Genomic DNA, 15,041 nt, shown 5'->3' with positions numbered 1-15,041 from the left:
TCCTTATGACCTCTGGACACCACTGCATAGATGTCCACTACTCCCACTGGTTCCCCCAAGTCCCTGGAGTTCCTCTTGCTTAATGTCAAAGGGCTGATGGATTTCATTAAGAGAACGAAGGTGTAGTCTTACCTGAAGACTCACCACCCTGATGTGGCACTGGTTCAGGGAATACACTTATCTGACATTGAACATGAGAAGCTGAAGGGGACTGGGTGGGTGTGATGATTTATGCTCTACAGGACCGGAAGTGACCTTTCCTACCACTATGCTCCGTGAGGCTTCCACTAACTGCTGCCATTTGAAGCAAAACCCTGCACACATCCAAAGGTTTCTGAGCCCCCCAACAACTTCTAGTCTGGACAGAGGCCATAGGTAAAGCACTAGAGCCAAAACTACAAACTCAGCATTGTCAAACTCAACTACGTCAGGACGCAAATCTGGATAGGGTGTGAAGAAAGGGCTTTCAGTTCATACTCCCGGGACTCACAAAGGTCTGTGCAATCATCAAGACATGTTCCTTAATTTGGATTTGAAAATTGTATCTGCTGGATGCATTTAGCCAATTTCCATCTTGGAGGAGCTCGTGGGGAAGTTGGGGGTGACTATGGGCCTCATTCACTCACAAGTGGAGAATTTATTGTGCAACCTAGTCCCCCTGTTTAATACCCTCCATGGGTCCCTTAGGTTCCATCCATCCCCACCCCCAGGGCCAGTCTAGCTGTCTTCTGCTATCTGGTCTTCCTGTAGCCAATATTGGGTTTGAGCCTCAGGGAAGTATCACAGGCCATCCATTCTATGATGCCACATTAACTCCTAGTACCTGGTTAGCTTCCCAGGTGGTTTCCCTAAGTGATTGCTAAAGTAGGAACCCACTGCCAAATAGTACTGAGTGTGTAGCTCAAGGTGGTAAGGCAGGCGCTTATCACATCTCCTGCCAGTCCCCCCAGCTGTCTCAAGGGAGAATTCTTGCGTTGATGTTATCCAGCTACCACCTGCTTCAACCCTTAAAGTACTCATAATGACAAATGTTACTCCCCTTAGAAGTAAGGATTAGGAGAGTTCCCAGCAGCTCAAAAATAAGGTTGTTTACTTGTTGTCATTCAGGGTTAACTGGAACAGTCTTTTTATGAGATCATTATGGTTCGCAGAGTTGGTTGGACAGGGCCCTCTAAAAAACATGCCTGGGTAATAGCATAATAATAAACTTCTGCAATGCCGTATGGGAGGGCCACATTCCACAGATTCATCAAATGAGTGTTGCTCCATCAAACAGAATTTCTGTACTCCCATTTGGGATTTTTCTACCAGCCCCATACTGTCAGGCTTATGTGGGGGCAGGGGGTAGTGGCTTGGGCTGGATGATAGTTCTGCATATATTTCCTATCTAGATAAGACCCCCAGTCTGCTGCTCAGTAATTGCTTTGAGTTCTTGGCCCAGCTCTATGACCCTGACTGACTGATTCTAGAATCTGAGGCAGGGAATTTGGTGATGCTTGTGGCATCTAGTCCGCCTGATGATCTAAGTCTGTTAAGCTGGAATATAGCCAGGGTCAGTCGCAGAGCTTTGGAAGAAGTATGGATTAAGATGCTGTCTACCTTTGACATAATCTGTCTCCATGATATCTGGGATGCTTAGGTTTGTATGCTGCAACCGCTATTGCCTCCCCTACTGGGATGCCAGAGGTGGTCTTGCAGCACTCATTCACTTTGGTTTGAACTGTAAGGTAGACTTGATCACCTCTAACTCATCCAACATTCTTGGTGTTCTTTTATTTTTTTCCAAATATGTACAGGGCGTTAGTTGTCAATATTTATAACTCTCTATTAGTCAGAAATGTACCAGACGTTTCCATAAGCCTACAAAGGTTTATGGATGATTTTTCAAATTTTTTGACAAAGTTCACCATGATTTTCTTGTTGGGGGATTTCAATTTGTATCACTGCATGGTTTGTCATAGTGTCGGGGATTCAGATAATTCGTCTCCATTCACTGATCACATCCACCTCAGCAGGGGGACATGATAAATATCCTGATCAAAGATTATAATTTAGTTAACCTTTTGAAATGGGGAAACACGGGACTGGGGAGTGGACGCTCACGTTCAAGGGGAGGGGTGTTAGTTCTACTATTGACTATACTTTTGCCTGTTTGTTTCTCTCTCTTGTAAATTTTAAGGCAGTCTGGGATACTCACAGTGACCATAACCTCCTGATGGCCACCTTCTTCTGGGCAGAGAAGTCTTCAAATGTGGCACGATTATTCAAGAAGCCATTAACAACTACTGATCAGGGTCGTAGGATTAGATGATTATTCCAACTGATTTTATGTCTAACCTGGTCAATACATGTCAATCTGACTTTTTAACCTGTTTTAAATGAAGATGCTGCTGCTCCCAGTGTACCGGCGTCTTTCTCTAACATGTGCAGATTTACTAAATCTGCCCTGTTTAAGCCCAGAATGTCATCCTCCCTACCTCCAAATCAAATGGTTTGATAAGAGGTGCTTACGAGCTCACAAGGATCAGTTAACAGCCCTGCACAAAAAACCTTGTAGCCAGGAAGAGGTTAGGAAGGCTAGGGCAATATGCAGTTAAAGAAGGAGGCATGGGAGAATTTACTTGCTGCCAGCTCAAGACAGTGCAGCATTTTGGTGATTGGGGAACCTCCCTTTGTTTAGCTGCAAGCTGTTGTCTAATTAGGCTCTAACTATTACGCCCAGGCATGGAATGATTATTTTGAGGCCATTTTTGACTATGAGGGTTTAGATTTGCCCTCACCTCATACCCGGGTGGATCAGAGGATTATATTTCAGTAGGAGGTGAGGACAGCCATATCCAGTCTCCCCTCAGGAAAGGCCCTCAGCCCAAATGAGGTTCCCTGTGACCTTATAAGGTGGTAGGTGACTTGTGCCCCCCCCTTAATGACTCCACATCTAAATGCAGCTGCCAGTGGTCCTTTACCACCATTGTGATGTCACTCTGTAATTGTCCCGATTTTTAAAAAAAAGGAAACAGAGAAGATACAACATGCTGTAGGCCCACAATTTTGGTAAAGTTCGAGGTGAAGATTATATATCCCAATTGTTGCTTCAGCGCTTAAAATACTGGACTAATGAGCACCACCTTCAGTTGGATATTCAATATGGGTTTAGAACTGGTTGGGATACCACTGAGAAAAGACTCAATATTTATTTGCTCATCTGGTGCACTCCATTTAGCTTTCATGGACCTTAGCTCAGCTTTTGATAGAGTGAACCATCCCAAGCTATGGTCCTTGATGGAGCAGATGGGGGTTGAGCTGGCACTAGTCACTTTCTTGCAAGATCTGCACACTGGTCTTTCAATTTCAGTGACATATGGTGCTAATGGGGAATGCACTCTGCACTTTAGCCTAAAGAAAGGGGTTCGTCAGGGCTGCATTCTGGCACCCTTCCTTTTTATCCTTTATATTAATCGCCTTGTATTTGTTTTAACAGAGCAGCCCTTGGATGGCCATAAGGTTAGGTGATTGAAAGATCCATGCTCTGCTTTATGCACATGGCACAGTTTTAATTGCATGCGCTGCAAGAAAGCTACAGTGCCTTTTAAATTTTGTTCTTTGTTTTATGGATAGTCTTCTCTATATCAATTTTCCGAAATCCCATGCCATGGTAGTTCGTTCAAAAAACACCAAAATCCAGAAATTCGTTGCAAAGGGCCATCATATCAGAAGGTTGATAATTTCTTTTACTTGGATATTTTGTTGGATTCTCACCCAAACTGGCCACCGCTGATTAATCATAATATAATGTCCTTTAACAGGGCCACTTATAGTATTGAAGATTCTTCTAATAGACTTGGGCATACCCATTGGAAGATTGTTTTACACATTTTTAAACCTGCATGTATTCCCAAGTCAGTTTTGGTTGTGAGATTTTGGGCTAAGGGCCTATTGCCCATTTCACAAAGCAGAAAATAAGTTATTTGGATGACTTTTAAAGATCCTACAAAGCACACCCACTGAAATTGCCCATGAAGAACTATGCATGGAACACAAATCTGATTTTATCCCTCCCGGTGCCTTGCTCCCCTGGTTCTTAGTTTGGCTGAAGGATGAGTTGGAGCTCAATATGTTAATTGTTTGTGACTGCTTAGGCCTGTACAATACAATACAAATCCCCAGGTTGTATTACATCCTGTCTAACTTGAGAGATACTACTTGGGTAAATGGGCCTTCAGCGCAAAGGTGGCAGCAAAGCGTGAGGCCCTTGCTTTAACTAAGCGATTCATGTGCCATTTTACTGTAGTGCAATCCGTGAGTGGCATGGAATGCTATCTAAATTTGTACATGTCCAGTTACCACTGATGACTTCTATTAGGCTGAATTTGATTCCTCGGTTCATGTTCTCTAATCGCAGCTGGCTTAAAAATTCTGATTTACCTGCATGCACTTGTGAAAATGTCTCTACTTCTGACATTTTGCATATTGTTATGATTTGTTGCAGGCTTAGCAAATTACGCCATAAATACCTATGGCCTCTTTTGTTACCCATACATTTTAAGCAAGTGAGACCAGAGCTAATGTTATTCCAATTTTTTCTCAAACCCATTTTTTTTTAATTCATTGTTTCTTTCTCGTGTTTGAGATCGAGCTAACTGTAATTTTTCTATACCTTGCTTGACTGTTTGTTATTGTTAGTACATGGTACAGACTTGTGCTTTCACTTTTATGATTTTCTCTGTAAAATTGAATAAGGTTTTATTGATGGAGTGATTGACTGGCTGACTTATTCTAGTAACTCCTGTAGTGTTCCTACACCACATGCCACACTGCTAGGGCACGGAAAAAATGGTTTAGCCATCCTCCTGCATAAATCTCTGGTGACCCATATGCTTCGCACGTGGAGGGACTTGCTGGGCGGATGGGGAGAAATGTATTTGCGAAACTCAAGATCTAGGGCGAACTGCTGATTGTTGGCTCCATATATGCCATAGGGGACAAGACTGATCAAGCTGCTCCTCTCTTCTGGTAATGGGGGGAGATTAGAACATGCTTCTAGACCCACACCTCGACAAACTGGGGAATCATACTCTCAGACAGCCCAGGGATATGTATATTTTTTCTGACCTCATCAGTGACCATGCACCAAGAGAGCCCAGGTGCCTGACTCATCCGAGGGATAGGGATTATTTATTCACCTCTTGCATCCATCGCACACACTCACGTATTGATTTGCTGACAGTGGTGCTAGCCTGGAATCTGGTTGTGGCCACCACTGAGCTGAATGGCACCTCAGATCATGACTTGGTCTTGCCTGATTTGGACTTCAGGCTATTGTGACCCCACTAGTGAATGAATGTGTCCCATTGCAAGGCCCCTGATAATCAGCGTAAACTTTGAGTATGTGTATCTATATGTGGCAGATAATGCGGAATCGGACCCCTTCCCACAAATGTTGTGGGCAGCTGTAAAGGCCTGAATCAGGGGCAACCTAATGAGGGACTTTGTGATTTTTAAGAGATGTTGCTAGTCAGAAGCGCACTGGCTGACCACACAGTATAATCGTGCCCCATCCACAGTCCTACTTAAGGAACTGCTCCAGGCCAAATTTGATTTGAACTTCCCCTATTTGACACAGGCAGAGTCTGCTCTATTTCGTCTGACACAACGGCACTTGGAAAAGGGGGGCTGGTAGACTGCTGGCAACGCAGCCGAAACAGGAGCAGTTGCACACCACCAGTCCAGTTATCAGGGATGCTTATAACACCTTACTCACTTGACCCACATTACATCCACAGGGAATTCGCCGTTTTTTATGAACAGCGACTGCACTTGACACCTTGCATGATGAGCGTACATTCATGGGCGGACTCACTTTGCTGTCACTTACATGAGAACAGGCTGCAGTATTGGGGTGGGGATTTCACGAGCGCCAAAGTTGCTCAGGTGATAGACGATATAGCGACGCTGCTGGCGCTGGCGGATGATGCTTTCCCCATCGAATTTTATAAAATGACTATGCACTTGCTGGTGCCCTTGCTGAGCAGCCTCTTCAGGGACATCTTGGGCACCACTACATCTTTGCCGTAATTCAATAGGGTGAGGATTTAAATGATTTCCAAACCTGGCCGGTATCCACTTCTCTGTGCCATTTAGCACTTTATCTTGCTTATAAATGCTGACATGAAGAGTCTCCCAAAGGTCCTGGCCAATAAACTCAAGGCGTATATACCACTGCTCATACATCTTGCTCAAGTAGGGATTGTGCCACGGCAGCTCCTCCACAAACTATTTACCGAGGCTCATACCCCTCCTCTGGCATGCTCGGCAGGATGAGGACGAGAAGGTCCTCGTCTCCCTTGATGCGGAAAAAGCTTTCGACCAAGTGGAATGGCCTTACCTGTTGCGGGTGATGGAGACCCTGGGCCTGGGTCGGACAAGACAGGGCTGCCCCTTCTCCCCACCACTGTTCTTTATGACGTTGATCGCGTTGAAACCACTATCAGCTGTTATTTGTGCCGCGCCCAGCAGCTGAAGGATCCCTACGCTAGCCGGGGAGCTGAAGGCATTTTTTTATGTGGATGATATATTGGTGATCTTCTTCTAACACTGGGAGCCAGTTCCTGCCTTGATGCGGGTGATTGAGAGGTTCTCTGTTTTCTCAGGGTACAGAATTAGCTGAGGCAAATATGAGGCTATGCCGATGACACTGGTGACCACAGTAGGGTCCCTTAGGACTCCCCTGTTTAGTTGGGGACCAGCCTGCCTTAAATACCTTGAGGTGTACCTGAGCAGAAACCGAAGTACAACGGTCCATGACAAAGTGGTCCTCGTCTTCTAGAAGGTGAAGACCAAATTTGCTACCTGGTCCAAACTCCAGTTGCCCATTTTGGGATGGGTGCAGGTGATTCAAATAAATGTGATGCCGAGGTTTAATCATATTTTGGCATGATCACCCTGAAAATCCTGCAGGTTTGCGGCAAGAGATTGACTAGCTTATTTCAGAGTTTGTGTGGGGTAACCGTAGACCCCATCTCAAGGCCCCTAAACCGCATGCACACAATAGGGGGATCTTTGTCTTATTGGTTGGCCTCCCAGCTGGTATATTTGGTGCAGATGGTACAACCCATGAATAAAGCGCCTTTGTGGTACTTCCTGGAGTGCCAAGCCCTAAAGATCAAGGGACCTTATATGGCTCTCTACACAAGCTGGACCACAAGGTAATCCAACCATACATGCAACCCATTGCGCCTGGCGACGGTCACACAAAGTGCTCCTAACTTTGGACATGGCGCACTCCCAAGTGCCGGTGTGGTGGAATAGGTGTACTAGGACAGGGGGAGGAAGTTGATTGGTCCATGCGGCAGGACAGGGGGATGCAACACCTATATAATTACTCTGTGATGAGGACTTGAAATCCTTTGATCTGCTCAGGTGTGCCTTCGCCCTGCCGGCTTCGCAAGGTTAAAGGCATCGCCAACTCACTCATAGCGTCAGGGCAATGATGGGCGCGCTGCCTTTCGAACTTGAACGCAACCCTCTACTCCACTTCATTTTTCACTTGGAAGGGCTGTAGAGGGAAAATGACTGGGCTCTATGCCACCATCACAGATGCCTGTTTCTTGCTCCAGACAGCTCACAATCTCTGCTCCCCGTGGAGACAGAGGTTGGCTAATACGGTTTCTGAGGAGGGCTGGACTGATATACTAGAGGACCACGACAAACTGCTCTGGATTGAAATTTAGTTATTTCAAGATCCTTCATCAATGGCACTGGATGTTGTTAAAACCTCATCAGGCCAACATGCAGGCAGACAATGGGTGCTGTTTTTTTAACTGCAACATAGTGCATGTCCTGTAGGATTGTATGGTGCTCATGGATTATTGAAGAGCAATCTAGGATCTGCTGAAAGGGCGAGCTCAGTGTGACAGCCCAGCTGACGAGCTGTCTGGCTTTGCTGCGTGACTTATTGGTTCTCCAGGAACTGTCTCATCCGGAGAAGAATTGGCTTTTTATGGCCTTTGCAGTGGCGAAAGGGGACATCCTCAGACATTGGAAAACTGCCACGCTGCCATCTTCTGATATGTGGCTGCCCAATATGCACGACATGGCCTCTTATGAGAAGATTTTATTCAAAGTGAATGACCAGCTACATAAATTCGAGGAGGTCTGGGGCTCCTTCTTGAGGCAATAAATGGGCCCAAGCAGCGAGTCACCAGGTGGTCGATTCCTCGGCTACTACCGGCAGGTGTCTGCAAACTGTGAGCTTGGGTCGTTAGAATACAGCTGTGGCTCCTGCCCTCAGGAAGCACTCTGGGCACTGCCGTACTACCCCCAGGGCTGCTAGCGCTCCCGCTTCACACTCCTGCACACCACGCATGGTTTAAGCAATATGTATCAGGTCTTTGAGGTGGTAGGGTCAGTGGGTGGTTTCCCACTGGGTTATGGAAGAGGAGTCCTACCTCTGCTTCTCCCCCACCCCCTTCTGCTTCTTCCCCATCCAGTAGGCTCCTTCCTTGACCTACTTTTTTCTCATCCCTCAACTGTTGTGAATGCGGAGCATTCCTTATAAGTGAAGACTTCTGTTTTGTACTACCAATTGTATGTTCCTTAATTCAGCAATACTGTTACTATTGTTATTCATGTATGGTATATTTAGATTGTTTTGCCACCCTAGAAACCTAATAGACAATTGCAACACAAAAAAATTATGGATGCAACAGCAATAAGACACTAAGCCTTTATGTGCTTGTGAGTATCACCAGTCAACAACAATGCGCGTTTGTGTTCTTGATCACTGAATAACATGTTGGTTATTTTAACAAACATAAGACAGACACAATGAAAAGAAAAGTATAGACTTAAATTTGAAGCCTTATCACTCCTTTTTTAAACTGAGGAAGGACCATCTATGGTTGACGTTTAAACCGACTCCCACCCCTATACATCCACCGCTCACGATGAGGATGTAAAAGACACCTCTCGTATCGCATTTACACTGCCATCCTAATCCTTACTGACAAGCTACACAAAGGATGAAAGTCTGGAGTTTTCCCCGAGTCATTTGTGAATACACTGAAATCTACTGGCAGGCCAAATGCCATCATTCACCTTCTGATGTGACAATAATAAAAAGGTACAAATGTTAGAAAGGAACACCCGACACTGTCAAGGCACTCGCTTCTGGAGCACTCATCCATGCATCTAACCCTGGAAGACTTCATAAAATACCGGGATCTGCTCTACAGGTTGACCTCACTGGTTCAGTCATCACACTTCAGCAAGACCTAATTCAGGCACCATTCCACTGAGACACAGATGTCCTTGCTCACGGAGCACACTGAAGCAGTCAGAAAGTCTATAAAAAATGAATGAATAAAAATTACTTTTATTAATCTTACACTTATCAGCTTCACAGTGTGTAAAGGTAATTAAAATGCAGCAGAAAAGCATAATTCGCTCAGGACTTTATGAACGTAGGATGAGTCATGAAAATCATTAATTAAACTGCTCACTATTCGCACCGTCTAAAGAAACTCTGGAAACAAATAAAGACACTTTAAAAAGTGGATCCCAACAAATGATTTTTTCAAATTACTGAAATGGTATGCAACCTTCAATGTCAGAACAGAATACACAGAACTGGTGGATTTAGCTATAGATAGCAGCATGGGCATTGTGCTGCGGAAGGATATAAAATAAACAGAGATATACCCAAACAGGTTAAGAACAAAATTCAAACACTTACAGCAAGAGCAAAAGAACAGGGGTGGATAAGTAAAAATGAATATAATTTCTTAAATCAATCGGATGAAAGAATCCCTTGTTTCTACATTTTACCTAAGATTCATAAAAACTTAGAATATCCACCTGGTAGACCAATAGTATCAGCATGTGGCTCCATTCTAGAACCTCTAGCACAATTGGTAGATGTATTCATCAAACCATCTGTAGCCAAAACATCTGCTTATGTTAGAGATTCTATGGATATTATTAATAAGTTAGAAAATCTAATATACGAAGAAAATAGCCAAATGTTGGTCACCTTTGACGTTGAGTCACTTTATACCAATATTCCACAAGATGAAGCAATTGAAATCATAAGGCAAACTTTAAATAACAACACTCAATCTCAGACTCCACCAACAGAATTCCTAGTGGAATTAGCGACAATTTGTTTGAAAAACAATTTCTTTAAATATAATGACCAACTTTACTGCCAAGTGAAAGGCGTGGCAATGGGCTGCAGTTTTGCCCCAGAAATTGCCAACTTGGTAATGGATCATTTTGAACAGAAATGGGTCTACTCTCAAACTAATCCGTTTAGGCAATATATTGATCATTGGTTCCGTTACATTGATGATATTTTGATGATCTGGAAAGGAACAGAGGAAACATTAGAGGCATTTCATGAGTGGCTAAACCATCGCACAATAGATTTCACTTTCACTATGAGTAAAGATAAAACTAAAATAAATTTCCTTGATTTATGGATATTGAATAAAGATGGCCATTTAGAGGTTAGTCTTTATAAAAAACCCACAGATCGTAACACCCTGCTACATTTCTCAAGTGGCCATCCACACACACTCAAACAAAATTTACCATATGGCCAATTCTTAAGAATCAGGAGGAATTGTACTGAAAAAACAGATTATTTTAACAATGCAGAGGAATTGACTAAGAAACTTATTGAGAGAGGATACCCCAGAAAATTGATTAAAAATGCAGTCAAAAGAGCATGGTTTACCCCCAGAGAAACATTGTTGGTCCCAAAAGAAAAAAGAAAAAAGGTTCCCCTAACTTGCGTCATCACATTCAGCCCCAAGGCGAATAAAATACGATCTATCATTGAACGAAATTGGAAAATCATTAGTGAGCTAAATATAGATAAACCATTGTTCTCATTCAAAAAGGCACGCAGCCTGAAAAATCAATGGGTTAAGGCAGTCCAGACACAGACCGTAAAAAAGAAAGATCTGAGTACTCTATTACAATTGCCAGTAATTCAAGGCCACTATAGATGTGGAAAGTGCGTGGCATGCCAATACTCGCAAGACACCAAAGAGGTTAAAATAAATGGTAAAATACATACACAAAAGGATTTCACTAATTGTAATACTAAAAATGTGATTTACTGCATCAAGTGTCCTTGCGACAAGGCTTATATTGGACAGACTTCTCAACCAATTAAAACCAGGATTTTGCAACACCGGTCAAGAATCAAATGCGGAGTCAAAGGAGCCCCACTAGTCGAGCATTATCAGGAATATATGCATACAACAGAAGACATCTGGTGGACAGTTCTACTAGCAATACAACCCAAAGTGGATGGTTTACCAATGACAAAAAAACTATTGAAAATGGAAGCAAGATTTATTGAGAGATTTCAAACAGCTAGAACCGGGCTAAATGACATTGACGAAATGTGGGCATTAATTCAGTAAGATTAGTTATGTATCACAAGAAATTATGATACCCTGTTAATATGTACAGAATGTTAATGTATCTTGCATAATACGTTTTATTACTTGAGTTTTAATTGAGTTGCAGAAATAGATATTTTGTGCAGCATCATGCTGCGAAGACAAGGCATGTTCACTTGTTTACAACCTTTGTTTCATGTTTTTTAATTGACTAAGTACTAAATAGAAACAAGTTCTTAACAAATCTCTTTAAGAAAATAGCTAGATACAAAGGCCTTGAAGTTGCTAAAATTGGCAACAATTTAAGTAGTTATGCCTCAGTGCAAAATTCTTAAATATAATTGGGCAGATGCAAATTGGCTTTCTGTTATGTTCGCCAAGTGCTGTCACGAGGCACAGGGATATATACCTTTAAATAATGATCCACTTTAACATCAAAGTCAGATTTAAAAATTCGGAAAGACTGGCTCTTAGATTGGTAGAGAAAATTCGTCTCTCCACTTTTAAGATGGCCGCCGCCTTTGCTTACGCGAGCCACCTCGTCTTCAAGAATACCCAAGAGGCTTTGACCGGCACGCTTTGGTAGAGACGCCGCATGCCGCGAGCACGTTGAGTATCCTAGCAACAGTCTAAATACGGAAGACCGGCATTGTCCAGGCTATACGCCGGAGAGCCAAACACGGTGACTAACGCGCCGAACACGGTAGGGATCACAACGGCATGAAAGTTATTCTTAGTAGCTAGTTTGAAATAAGACTTTGTAAGTTGATTGAAGCCTCTATGTTCATTGTCAGGGTGCCGATGGGAGCAGTATCCCGTTGAGTCTTTCCCGATCGACACACATAAGCAGCTGGGCTTAGCGCTTATGTTCACGAAAAACAAGATCTGAGACACGTGTCTCTTTGGTTGGATTTAAGGTAAATATATCAGCTGGTCTAATCAGGCATATCTAAAATTAAATATATTTGGCTAAATAACTTAACCTTTTTTAGAAGTAGTGAAGTAGTCACTTTCAGCGAGTAATCAAATTGGTCTATGTTGATTGACATAGATTTTCATATTACAAAATTTAGAGAATAGAGATGCCAATATAGTTTAGTTTGATGTAACCTTATATTTTAGAGGCATTTATTATACACCTTTAAATTGATTGATTGTATTATATGTATGAATGTATAGTCGTAAGTCCTTTCGATGTTTTCTTTTTTTATCTTTTCTAGAGCTATGATTGCCCTTGTTTCAGTCCTGATGAGGCCTTAAATCAGCAGGCCGAAACGCGTCGACCTTTTTGTTTTTGCAAGTGTATTGGGTTGGGTATATAATGAACTAATTTGAAAAATTTAAGACGCATTGTATTATACTTGTTGAAAAGAAATACACAACATTTTGATGATGTTAAAAAAAACCTAATACCTTAGCATATAAAAGTGGATCACATGTGGAGTGATAACAAGTGACCACCATGCAAATAGTTAGGGCATCATTTTAAGATGATTTTATGGTAATTCTGTAGTGTTTGCTATTTTTTATGTGTTGTTAAATGTCTTGGTGTATTAGTACTGTGTTATCAGTTATAAATGTTAGATCACCTTAAGTCCTTTTTGGTTATTTAATTGATTAAGTTGAAATAAATGTGAGAAAGAAATAAACTCAGAAGTAACAGTATATAGGACTGTTCTTATAAATTAAGATGGAATTTGTCTCTACTTGCCACTTTTTTCTGTATTAGCGGAGGATACACCAAGCAGTGCTCTTGGTGACTGTTTCTCAGCTGCTGGACTACTTCAGCAGCGAAGGCTTGTGTATCACTGCTGAGGAAATGAGGGTGGTCTACAACAGATTCAGCACTGCAAGATTAACAAAGGGGACAAGAACACAATAAAGGATCACACAGAACGTAAGCAGGGTGCACGCGAACTCAGATAACAAGAGAAGGCTCAATTCAAATATTTTCTTCCGAAAACCATCTGAGAACATATGGGAAATATATGACAAGTTCACGGGCGCATGGTGTGAGTATTCTGTTCTAAATATTAGTCAATTCAAGGTGAAGGTCAAAGTATGTTCCTTCAGCGCGAACTGCCAAAAACTAGCCAGAAGAGAGAGTATTTAAATACCGGTCTTTCTGTCATAAGAATGAGGATTACGGGGCTTATACATGGGTGCGCCTCAGGAACAAAACATAAACCGCAGAACAGGATGCCGCAGGGGTGCAGAAGGAACCACATTAAATATGTCGAATTTACCAGGCTTCAAAGAACGCAAAGTAAACGCTCCGGTCCAGTCGTGTAGTTATAACAGGGGCCGAGGGGAAACTTGCCATGTGGTATTTTGATTGCCATTACCTTGCAACCTGCACAATTACACGTCGGTGCAGCGTGATGAGATCTTCACATGATGTTCTTGCATTCTTGTGTTCTAGTATTTCTACTACAGAAAGTTCTTCAAAGACATGTCCCAGTGTCGGCCTCTATGATCATGCCCATCTACAGGATCTATACCTTTCATCTGCATTCCATAGAAAGCGCTGTGTTCAGACACACAACAAAAACATATAAATACGGATGCCAGTGAAATATAACTACGTTTAAAATGCGAAGCGCAACCAAAACAGATTGTTCATCACAGTGACTGACAATGTATAGTCGGAGGCCCATGAATGTGTTTTCCCGAGGTCCATGTGCATACGATAATTAACGCAACAGCACCATCAAGTTTGCTGGCTATAAAGGTCACCAAAGCGATCCGCAAATGTGTTGCTTATCGGCTCCGAGAATGTGAGTCTGACTCCTACAGCTGCGATCCCACACGGAGAGGAATTCCGCGCCTGGGAGTCACTGCCAGGGCAGAGTAAGCAGGCGGGAGTGCATGGACGGCCTGTTCATCTGATGAGCTTTGGGGATGCTTTTAGCTGCCAGATTCCACGTCGGCCCACACGTTTTGCTCCATCACACTGTTAGATGCACTCACCAGAATATCACTTGGTTTCCTACCACTGCAAGCTAATTTTCAAATGTTTAACAAAGCACTCGGTATGAAAAACTACGTATGTTAAAAACATTTATCCTGCAGCCCAGACCTACACGCACGCAAATAAATCAGACTCGACAGAAGACTGGCCTTACCTGTACCACTCCCATGCAAGAATCAAGGAAGATTGATCCCTTCGGCTCTTTGCAGATCTTTTCATCTTTGTAGAAGTTGAGGTTGTACGATCCGTCCCCTAGCTGGATCAGGTGGAAGAATCTTCTCTTGAATGACTGTATCAAAAGAATCCGTATACTCAGGGCACTGACCTTTCTCCAAAATACACACATCATCGTTGTGAAGATACATTACAGCATAATGTAAAACATAACATTCTTACACAGTGAAGGGTAAAACAGCAATAAAAGCCTTCAGGTCAAGAATTACCATCTTGACCTGCATCCCCGACAGTCCTTACCTAGCCCTGTAACAAAACATTTTAGCAACTGCATCGTTATAAGAGGAGAAAACTTTGACAAAAGTCTTGTTTCACTGAGAATGATTGTCTTGGAAGCCACTCAGTATCTAGCTAAATTCCTGATTTTGTTTTTCTCTAGCCCTGGTTTCAAATGTCTCTGCTTTCTTTGGGATTTGCTTGAAGCAGTT

The 15,041-nt window shown here is 42.7% G+C and overlaps 1 protein-coding gene across 9 annotated transcripts in view; it reads right to left on the bottom strand.

The window, feature by feature from the left end:
• DOCK9 (dedicator of cytokinesis 9) overlaps positions 1–15,041 on the bottom strand; it is a 989,328-nt gene that overhangs the window by 495,397 nt on the left and 478,890 nt on the right. For all 9 annotated transcript variants that reach the window (XR_011194943.1, XM_069205169.1, XM_069205175.1 and 6 more), the window contains exon 7: positions 14,534–14,668. Coding sequence is in view for 8 of the 9 variants with exons in the window: in XM_069205169.1 (XP_069061270.1) it covers positions 14,534–14,668 (135 nt within the window). In the remaining variant the exon portion in view is untranslated. The remainder of the gene's footprint in view (positions 1–14,533; positions 14,669–15,041) is intronic.

The sequence above is a fragment of the Pleurodeles waltl genome, chromosome 8 (genome assembly GCF_031143425.1).
Source record: "Pleurodeles waltl isolate 20211129_DDA chromosome 8, aPleWal1.hap1.20221129, whole genome shotgun sequence".
NCBI lineage: Eukaryota > Metazoa > Chordata > Amphibia > Caudata > Salamandridae > Pleurodeles > Pleurodeles waltl.
This window is presented reverse-complemented; position numbering and strand designations above follow the sequence as displayed.